Here is an 11581-nt window from a genome sequence, read left to right on the forward strand (position 1 = left end):
GCTCTCTATTGTCTGCAGATCTAAACTTCAGTCCTGAAGGCGCCTACATTCAACAATAAGTAACAATCTTTCAATCAATAACACCATGAACTGAAGATGGTCATGAACTGAACTAAAAGCACATGGACACTACTACTACTACTATTATTATTATTATTATTATTATTATTCTGATGAAGGAACTAGGCTCAATGATGCAGAGACAAATTACAGGATTTTTGCTGAAGAGTTCACAGACACATCAGATACAGCATTGCAGACATGAACCTTTCAGTGAAAAGTGTAAGGAATCTGCCACCTTCCTTCTAATTGAGGCCTTGAGTTCCAAATATTTTCCACTAAACACTACATTTGGAACACATTTGATTCTCTGAAAAAGGAATGGCGCTTGTTAGCCATATATAATCATTTGGGTCATTAAGTGAACAAAGAAGAGCAGAAATATAAGTTGAGCAATGCTTTGACATGAACAGGCTAGGTCAACTCCAAATTTGCTCAGGTTTTAACCAGACATAGCCTTGGCTACATCCTAGTCTGCTAGAAAACTCAACCAGATGTAGCTGGTTATTCACTTGAACGCATAAACGGCATTTCAAACTTTTCACCGACTTTTCTTCACAAAAATGTTCACTGGGATGCTAGTATTTATAAAATTGCAAAGCTCACCCTCATTTGCTTGAAATCTGGGGTTGACCTTCTACAACATTGTTTTAAATGAAAAACATTGCCATTGTCTTTTCCTCACATGTACATAAATCAAGCTTGTCTCAAAAAACTGTTTTAATAAGTCAACTGTTTTAATAAGTCAACTCCTCAACAAGTTCAGTGGCTTGAGGCCAAACGAGCAAAATAACACCACTAACCCATTTCAGGAGGATCCTTCTACCTTTTTGTTCTTGTCCTTCTCAGACAATTTGTCATAAACTGTTCAAATTCAAAAGTGAGATTACAGAATTGCGAAATTTACTTCATGTCATTGTGGTATTTTTTCTCTCTCCTGTCATAAAAATATAACTACACGCTTACATGCTTTACCTTTGTTTATAAAGTTCAACATTTGTGTTAATTTCAGACTCTTGTGCACTAACCTTATGAGGACAACATGTGTAATCCTTTGCCTATACTGTATCTCTGTTCCTTTCATTAACCCTTTGTTGTACACTTTCTGTGCAAATCCATTAAATTCAAGTTCAATTCAAGTTCAAATCCATTCAACAAAAGTTGTACTCGTACAAAACCGAGAATATTTTAACCAGGTATCTCTGTAGCATTAAAATTCTCATATGCCTTAGGTCCATCATCAGAGTCTTTGAAGCATTCTTCTATAACCAACTAAAGGCCTACAGTGCCACCAGCTGAAACCTGTTAAATGAGACCACACTAGGAAAAATAAATCGCCATTCATCTGAACAACAAATCGTTTCCTTTTCCAAAATAAAAACATGTTGCCTTCCTTAAAGGGTAAACATTTTCCGCAGACCCTTTCTTCAAAGTTTTCCCCGGCCAAGCCGTCCTCTGTTGTGGTTACCGAGGCAGGAGTAACGAGGTAAAGGGTTACCTCCAGCTGGGGCGGAGACAGACATCAGCCATGCAGGTCCTGAGGGTTTGAGCTGTGAGAGACCTCTGACTGTTACTCTACTTATTCCTGCTCTTAAGAAGCGTCAGCTGGAATGCTGAAGCTAGCACCCGGAAGGTATCTTTCGTTTTCATGGTGACATCATTCTCCGACCGTCAGCAGCCCTGCTTTTTATTTGTCTGAATCACCCTGAGCCGCACTTTTCTTTTGCCAATACGAAGTTCTCTTTTCTTTGAAGGTTAAAGTTTCTGCACTCTGGGGGCAAATGAAGGAGAGCTAAATTCAGCATCACCAGATGTTAAAGGAATTTTGCACATAAACTGGAATAAGTAACGTTCTTGGCTATACTATGACGAGAAGGAAAATTCTCGTAAACTGTATACCTCAAGATGTCAAAAGCACAATGCTGGGCAAAATTTCTCAGTCTGAAATAGTCTAGAACAAAACCACGCTACAATGCTTTAATAATAATGATATAATAAAGTACAAGATCATGCTACAATGCGATAATAACAATGCTATGATATATTTACCATGTTGTCCCAAACCTCATCTGACTGTCATAGCACTGTACCTCACTGTTGCAGTATGCTACACAGCAGTATACTGTACCAGACAGCAGGCATACTCCTGCACATTGTGCCCCAATATGACACTCTTACACAATATCAAAGTATACCTGTTAATAATAGTGCTGCCTGTGGTTTTTTTTAGTTCCTGAAAGCTGTGTTTATTATTCTGTCCCTTCAGGAAGTAATTCCAGCAATGATAAGTTATAACCTTGCCTCTCTGATTGACAGAAGACGTTTAGTAACAGAAATGCCTCCAAGACTCAAACAATGTGAAACAAAAAACAGAAGTGAAAGACAATCCAATTTACCCTTGTGTATCTCATAGATTTTTGTTTCTTTTTACAGGCAGGGTCAATGGTGCAGATCCCCTGACCTTCCACGGACATACTGCACGGTCTGGTCATTTAAAAGTCAATCATGTCTGAAGAAACTGACAGACCATGCCTGCAAAATATTTTTTTACTTGCACTATAAATAAGTTTACTGTAGTTGTATATCTGAGAGAAATGAAATCTTCCTAAATTACAGGAGCAGTTATTATCTCGTCAGTGCTCTGACATGTGCCACAGGCTGGTGGGTGTCCTATTTTCACAAATGGAAATGGGTCATGAAGAACAAGAAAAACTAAGTGGTTTCATTTGCACCTTTGGGGAAGAAAAACTTTTTTTTTTTGCACTGCAATTAGACAGATGCTATATTCTTCTGCTGATCACATAGTAACTCACATTAGACATGCAGTTTTCTGCCCAAGGCTTTTGAATGGTTTCTGCAGACCATGCACATTGCAGCCATTCCACAGAACAATAGGCTATCAGCACGCCGGTCATTTACAGATAGAAAAACACAGCAGGCGTCAAAAGGGGTAACAGTAATAATTCAAACACTGGCTTAAAATGTAAAGGACAGTGCTTGCGGAGCATGCAGCTGCAGGTACAGCTCAGTGCATAGCAGTGTGGGTCGATAATACCACAGCTAGCTCAGAGCTAGCTCCTATCCTTTTCCTCACGTGATATATGTACAAATGTTGTGCCATCAAGCTCACCAATCAGAGGATCGGAGGAGATTCAAACCACAAAGTAACCACACTGTACCACTGTGGTCAAAAGCAATCACATACTCAAGGAAAAAGAATAGTTTTTGTTCCAATGAAAATGCGAATTGTACACATGTACATCTCATCATTTATTTATTTATATTGAGGAATGAGTATCGCGGGAACCGGTTGCTATGGATTCCATTATCTTGAGCACAAAGGTCAAAGTACTGTGATGATGAAAAACCTCATGAGATTGACCCAAATACCACAGGGATTTAGTTAGAAAGCCCAGCGATACGTCTGACTCTGCAGCACATACGCTGACGTCTACCAACATAAACCATTCCATATGGTCTTCTGGTTCTGTGATTACTGCCAGTTAGATGTTCAATACTAGGCATTAATCATTTGTACTTAATTGGCAGAAGCATTTATCCATCTGAACATAAAAAAGAGCACAGAAACTAAAGACAAGTAGCACAGTCAGTATCATAGTCAGAATCACAGTCACACAGTCACCAAATCCATTGAAAGCACTGTACCAGAGAGCTATAACTTAAACATGAATCCCTTAGCATGAGCAAGTCCAGGATGAGATATCAATACAGTGTGCTAGCTACCTGTGCTAATGAACTAAGCAGTATATTAACACAGCACTAAGGTGTCATATACAATGCATTACAAGATGACACAAAAGAAAAACATTTTCTTAAATCACTTTTTTTATATGTCTGCTGACATATCCAGCTGCACATTGTGATCCAACACCTTTTCTATCACGCACGGCCTGAGTAATCACAGGCTTTTAAGAAGCACAAAGCCTGCTTTTGTACACTTGTCACTGAGCCTGTAAGAGAACAAACCGTCCCTAAAAATGAAAGTGGACGGGGGCTTTTCACAATAGAGAAGTCAGCTTAAGGTAATGTGTCTTTTCATTGGGGGAGGGGGGGGGGGGTGTGGCTTAGACACACACAGCGGCGTTACAGTTTTGTGAAAGTAAGCCCCTCCCCCCGCCATCCCTGAGAAGAGTGTGAAACAAGCACGAGACAGCCCCGCGAGTCACCGCGGCGATGGATGACAGCGGTGCGCGGATCTGCCGGAGGGCTGCTGGTGTCCCGTGAGAGTGATGTCACCTGGGGGCACTGGAGCAGCAGCCCGTGGGGCCCGTGAGCAGAGCGCTTTGTGTGGAACAGGAGCTCCATGTTCTGAGATCTTATCTGGCACCTTGTGTTCCGCGCCATCCCCCTGTTCACCCTCCCCACGCTGACAAAGGTGATGAAATGCTTTGGTTGCAGGGCTTCAGAATTATCGCAACCTTTCCGGCACGTGTCACCTGTAGCTTCTCAATGGGAAATAGAATACGAAAGCGCACATTTAATTAGGCTACCTTCAGAGACAGCTCGAGGGTCTCACTGCTTCCCCCAGCTCACACAACACTGTTCTGTTGGAAAGAAGCGTTTCCTTGTGTTTCGTTTTTAACTGTCTTGACTTTTTCAGATTTAAAGTAGATCCTCCCCACCCTCGGCATCATTTTGTTGATAATTCATTTTGAAACGCTGCAGAATTCATAAGGGAAACAGTGCCAGACCACGCCAGCCTCCGGCTCTGACTGTCAGCTGCACCTTGTTTAGATGGCGGAGGCCTTTGTGACTGAAAAACAATGCAATACAATACAGTGCGACCCCGACTGCAATAGAAACAAAAGCTCCGCACATTTCTGGCTCTGTAACCGAGGAATCTAGCCAATCATGTGGGGCTTCTAAACTCACCAATGGAGAGTCAACACTTTGAAACAATCCAAGCAAAATAACAGTTTAAATTATTTAAATGGCTTCAAGAAACTGAACAGTGCTTGAGCGGAAGAATCGCCAGTGCAGAACATAGATGGCCAGGATACAATTCTGTGACTGTTGATTGGTTGCTCCTGCTAAGGGACGGCTTTTCAGCATAGCGACATGACTGTACTGTATTAAGTCATGAACATTCTAGTGCAGCCTGTATACCGCAGGGCAACAGATAACTTGGGAGAGAGGGCTGCAGTCAGCAAGGCATTCCCCATTTCAGTGTGCGCGTGCGATTCCTCTGGCCAAAGAGCGCCTGCAGTCAGACAGGAATTCTCTGGGGGCTTCTGAAAGCAGGGGGGTGGGGACGCAGTGTGCCTGCAGATGACAGCGCACGCTTGTCTGCGCTCTGAATATACGAAGGACACTACAGTGATGAGACAGACCTGACTAGACTAGGGCACTCCAACTCAAAAAAGGAAAAGAACTGGATGAAGACCAGACAGTCTCACCAAGAAACAGTAAAATATATATTCACTTTATCTTCCACAGAAAAAAAAAAAGATCTGAAATGCAGTTGTAACTGACAAATGATATAAGATATCAGATGATAAGAAGTCGGCACAGGAACCATGCACAGATTCATGAGAGAGGTGTAACCTTGTACTCCAGGTTTTCGTCAAACTGCCCAGAGACCAGAGTAAGGGTTGTGCTTCTCTGCACATGCTGAAGTCAGTTTCTGCGCAAGGCATGAACAGTAGACAAAGACCGGATTTAGTCCAAGATTTTAAACACTCTCTGGGTCCAAATTACAGGGTTGGTGCTGGTGGCAGAGACTCAGTGGATTTGCACAAAGAGAGCCCTTTAACACAAAACAGATAAATAATTATAAAGTGATAGTCCAATTCAATAGAGCATGATGGGAAAAATCTCCAGTCTCTCCTAAAGGCATTGCCGTAATTTCAGATTACGAATGCGGGTGGAAGTCCGGCGCCTGTCCCAGTTTCTCCCACAGAAACTCTGACCGGGTGCTATCAGCTCACTTTACTCCGGGAGGTCCGTGTAAACAGAACCTGCCTCCCGTCGCTGCAGAGGAGGGGGCTCGGGCCGAGACGCTCTGCAGCTGTAAACACGGGGTGGAGGGGCAGCCCGCGGTCCTGGCGGCAGACGGAACGGAACGGCCTCCCCGTCTCCTCCCACACGTAAATATTTAAGGCCTCGTCGCCGGCAGCCACGTTTGGGAAAGCTCAGCGGGCGCCTCTGCTCTCCCGTCGCCGGTTGGCCCCCAGTCTGGGGGGGTAGGGGGGTGGGGGTGTGGTGGTGGGGCAGAGCAGAGGGCCACCCCCCCCACCCACCTCCCTCTCTCTCCCTGTCCAGAGATCCACTGAGAGACAAGGCACAGCTGACCACACAATGAGTTTGAAGCTACCTTTCCACAAGTAGCTGTGTGCGTGCGTGTGTGTGTGTGTGTGTGCGTGTGTTTGTGTGTGTTCATGATATCCAGAACAATGGTTTGAATTTTTAGTTTCGCCAAATGCTTAAAAGCTGCTGACCCCCTGAACATTGTCTTCCCCCATATGGGGTCTGTAGGAATGCAAATCAGTCAGGTTTTGCTCCAGATACATTCCTCTGGTGCAGGAGGAAACCCTGGAGCTTATCTGCATGCGTTTCTGCTTTGTAGAGCACACAAAGGAAGACTGTAGCGCACGCTGCAGATTAGCATAGGTTACAGCATGACAATGCGAACAGTGCCAAGCCATGCGACCAAGAGAGGATTAAGCACCCTGTGTGTGTTTAACACTTTCTGCTATTGGAGTTGTACACAGAAGAGGAAGGCCTGCTTCCAAGCCGCTTCACTGAGCTCGTTCTCGTATCTGGGACTGGCTGACACCCTATCAGCCTGGGTCAGTTTGCTGTCAGAGTGCAACAGAATGTGACCTGTAACTGAGGAGTGTCAGTGTCAACTCAAAAGACTGGGAGCAGAGGGTGAGGTGTGTGCCGCAGTCCATAGCCAAAGCACCACAGCACCATAGCCACTATTGACTCTCAAGCCACATATGAGTCCCCTCACGCGATTGGGGGTTTGAGCCCCCTGCCAGGGTACCTGTAATCCAGTCTCTATCTCTCATCCTCTCTGCTTTCCTCCTGTCTGAATAAAACACAAAAAATACTAAACGAGGGTGGACTGTCTCAAATGATTGACAGTGGAAAGGGGTTGCTGTGAGAGAACTGTGCAAAGAAGAAAGTTAGGGAGCCCATGTGCCCATCTCACAGTATAATGTACCCACTTTTCACAAAACCTCTGCATCCCACTTAATTTCCCAATTTGGGGTGTCCAATCATATTCCTGGCCCGCTGCCCATCTTCCCTCAGCTCAGGAGGGTGGCGACCACAGCACAACGCCCGAAAAACACGTGCAGCCAGACACAGCCTCGTTTCACTCCACAGTCCACCAGCTACGCCACACTGCCGTGTCGCAGGAGGACTGGACGCCTAGCGCAGCCATCTTCAAATGACCAAAGGGGGCGCTAACATACATTGAGTTGGTGAACACCTTGCCAACCAACCCCCTCCGTCTCTGTGTGTCACTGTGAGCAATATTACATCATCATATGAGGCTCAGACCCACGCTTGGTATCGGCATAGGCCAGGATTCACATCCTCATATCCTAGGTGCACAACATGGTGCCAATACCAGGCACTTTTTAACATGGCACCTCAGTGCTCCATCACTTACTTCTCCAGCAACTTACACATACATTTCAGGAATATACCAGGCACTCTTATCCAGAGTGACATTTTGTACATACAATTTATACCATTCATACAGCTGGATAGTTTTACTAAAGCAATTCAGCATAATTACCTTGCTAAGGGGTAAAATGGCGGCAATCCAACTGGGAATCAAATCAGCAAACTTTTGAGTTACAAGCTCAGTTGCCTAGCCATTATATCGCACTGCCTCCCCAGCATGTCATGGTCAAGCTGCCCCCCAAAAAACCTCTTTTAAAAGATTAACCACAGATCATCCACTCAGGGAAAATGAACATTACTTCACAAAAACGTGAAGCCAAACACCCACAGAAAAACCACCAGGTTTCTGACACACATAATAGCTCCCACACAACACTGTGTTATGAAACTAAAACTGTTTTGCAAAATAAATGTTATGCAGCACTCTGGTGTTACAAAGGACCCCTCAAGCCAGTAAAGAAATGTAAGTCAAACAACAAGCCTGCACAAGAAACATATGAGACTCCCTCTGCTGACCTGGAGAGGTTCAGGTCCAAGAAACAATCACTGAATCACTGGCTAAATGTGTCTCTCTGTGTCCACTTAGTGCAATCAAGCGCCTGGAGGGGCAACCTCTTGTTTAATTAATTACAGTTTGAATAAATCTTTTCATCCCCATTTAATACCTCAACCTATATATTCCCCTCCCGTGGGCAGTGAATCGTGAAAAGTGGAGGCTTTTGATGCCAGAGGGAAAGTGCTATGGTTAATGTTTAGAAAACTGTGAAAGATCATTAATAGCATAGTAATACAGTACCAAACTGTTAATATTAATTAAATACGGTAGCTGCTCTTATAAAAGAGATACGTGAAAGAAGAGTACCACATTTTATTGAAATAAATCACTCTGGGCAGGTTTAAAAGTTAATATTCACCTCCTAGCAATAGTGCTGCTATCCGGTCTTGTCAAAGAATCACGTCAAAACTCCACGCAAGTAATTGTCATATATGCTATGTGACTCAAACCAACTTGTTAAACCGAAAACCGACATAATTGTGAGCTTTGAATATTGTTGGAATAATTCCGGCGTGTTGTCCATCATTAGCGTGCGTTTAGCTTGTCACTCACCTGTTTGAAATACAGTGTCCAGATGACTGAGGAGGCGCAAAATTCTGCTCCGCCAACGGTATCCTGGACGGCGAATGATACGAATGGTAAGCTGTCAGAATGACGCTGCCCGAATCTTTCAAGTCCATTGTTATACATGCGGTGCCTCCTAAAAGCCGGCAGGTGACAGCGGACGAGAGGTTCATAAACCGGGATCTCCTTCCCGTTGTACTAAAATAATTAAATAACCGGCGTGTTTGCCTGCGTCTCTCTTGTGTGTGGGAGAGGTGTACTGTAACTAATCACCACGACCACATACTGCAGAGCCGAACTGCTGGCCAATCAGAGCGGGTTCTGATTTGCATAAAAACACTCCTCCGCCCATGTGGACTGTACACCAAGCGAATTTATAGTGCATCTGTCACCATTAAACACTCAGTTCTGTACGTTTATTTTGAAGGTTTTTGGGCGTTTTGGTTGATTAATAAAACAAAACGACTGTCCTGCTGAAACCGAGACCAATGCCCTGGCCAGTAGCCTAATGAATGGCGCATACAGTGGTAGAGTCTAAACCTGTCCCTGACCAAGGTATACAATTGCTGGGACATAAACAGTGTAGATTTAATACTGCAAAGGATAAGCCCTCAACTGGTCATCCCCATTGTGGTGAGAGGGTTTCCCCTTAGCTCAAATAACGGGGAGACCTTTTCACCTCAGGGGAAAATCCTTGAATAATGCACACATCCTTTCTCTTTGTTGACAATGTGTACTGTCAGGGTTCTGTGGTGACCTCTCTAACATACAAACACCAGATTTATTTTTCATCAGGGACTTTCCTGGGGTCTTTGTTGTGCTAGTAGTGAGCACACTGAGCCGATTGCCCAAAAGAGTAATGTGTTTACTGGATTTATTCACAGCTTGCTAGAATGTTCTGTACTGTATGCCTGTGGCCAAATATTTCAGCTTATGGTTCTAAGTCAGTGGCTAATCATGTAGATTGATAATTGTATCATGTAATAGTGGATATTGAGAAAAAAGCCATTCATAAAGGGACTATTGACTTAAATGGACAATATCTGCCTTCTCAGGAAACAGCAGAGCAGGGGAATGCCATTTATTGTTTGCCCCATGAATTGGAGAAATGTTTATTATGCTCCAGCCAGTGAGATTACTCGAGGATGTTTATGGACCCCTTTGGAATGAGTGTATTTGCCAACTTCCTCTTTCACCTGCAAGCTTTCTGCAGGTATAATGAAAGATTGGCCCTTTCGGTTACCCTGCATAACATTATACTATTTATTTTCTCAGATGTCCTCATCTATGTCAGCCTTATGGGACGGACCTCTAAATGCCTGGAACATTTGACAAAATACTTTCCCTGATTTATATTCTCCAACTACCATCCTTCTGCCTATGGGAAAGAGTGTCAACACACAACACCAAGCCACTCAAGGCCAAGTCTCAGTCAGTTTCACCCGAATAAGGTTCAGGAGGCTGTGGCTGTGACCAGGTATGCCCTCCGAGTCTAAGGACGGAGGGACATTGACAGCATTTATTACCTCGTTGTGCTCTGTCACGTGTTTATGGCAGGTCTGAGTCAACACCAGATATTCTAATTAAGCTATAAATAGCTCCTGTTGCTCTACTCTCGCAGCTGAGCTGTACAGGTACAGGAAGTACTACATTTACTCAGCCCTTACTCATATCCTATACTGTACTAACTGTGCTCTGTTCATAAGTGAATAAGAGTCTTCCATCGTGCGCTCTAATTATTACCACGCTGACACTGAAGGTCAGGTCAGATAAGGTAAAACAATTCACAGCCTGTTGAGCATGTGAACTATATTACAGCCCTGTCTTCGCAATGGTATGCACGCAACCATAGAAAAAAATAATCCTGTCATATTTTCAGAACTTTTCAGGAAAAGAGCAGAGATTCACAAAAAATGACAATGAACAAACGACATGAAGAACATCATTATCATTTTATGCCTCTTATTGTCATATTGCTCTAGACCCATGCATGTACAAACTGTCCATGTCATTTTTAGGCATTAATGCAATTTTAGACATAGTAAACTAAAGATAATTCATTGAGACAAGAGCCATGGTTAGATATAAGAACAGTGGGTTTTTATCACTTCACGCAACATGAAAGTAACCTTGGGCTTATGGCATGTTGTTCCAGTGTCACTCATTCATACCCGAAGATGAATGCCATAACCAGATCTGTCTGAATATAAGAGCTGACCTTGTTTTTGTAACGTAATGCATGTAGACTGCCAAGTATAGAGAATAAAGCAAGACCACCCACACAGTTTTAATGTAAGTGAATTTACACAAATCACTTCTGTAGTTTTTTTGTTGTTTCTTTATCGTCCTTAACCTTGGCAGTGCTGAGATTTCCCCACCATATTTGGTGTTTTTGACTGCTCCCAGTCAGAATGATGGCACATTAACCTTGCTATTGGGTGTAATTAGCCAGTGCCAGCAGGAAGACACAAAGTACAGTATGAAGACTATTTACTCTTGTCATAAAATGATTAATTACAGGGCTGATAGTATATAAAGACTCATCACAATTATCATAAAATTATACATCACAGGCCCAGAAGGTACCAAGGGAATAAGCTATTTGGTAAAAATGTAAAATGATGAGCAATATTGGATAGTATTAGGAAAAGTCATCAATGTTATGTTGCTCATTTATAATGGAAGCATGTACAGTGGGTATCTTTCCAAAAAAAACTCTGTGCAAAAATTAGCATTGGATTG

The 11581-nt window shown here is 43.3% G+C and overlaps 1 protein-coding gene across 3 annotated transcripts in view; it reads right to left on the reverse strand.

Moving 5' to 3' along the window:
• The window catches only part of LOC118232860 (rho GTPase-activating protein 18-like), a 29903-nt gene extending 20820 nt beyond the window's left edge, over positions 1-9083 (reverse strand). Inside the window, exon 1 of one of the 3 annotated variants that reach the window (XM_035428033.1) lies at positions 8828-9083. In XM_035428033.1, coding sequence (XP_035283924.1) covers positions 8828-9012 — 185 coding nt within the window. In that variant the 5' untranslated portion in view covers positions 9013-9083. Of the gene's footprint in view, positions 1-1088; positions 1506-1558; positions 1608-8827 lie in introns of those variants that run through there. The other 2 variants (XM_035428035.1, XM_035428034.1) reach the window with 2 other exon arrangements.
• Between the last annotated feature and the right edge of the window lie 2498 nt (positions 9084-11581).

The sequence above is a fragment of the Anguilla anguilla genome, chromosome 8 (assembly GCF_013347855.1).
Source record: "Anguilla anguilla isolate fAngAng1 chromosome 8, fAngAng1.pri, whole genome shotgun sequence".
In the NCBI taxonomy this organism is placed as follows: domain Eukaryota; kingdom Metazoa; phylum Chordata; class Actinopteri; order Anguilliformes; family Anguillidae; genus Anguilla; species Anguilla anguilla.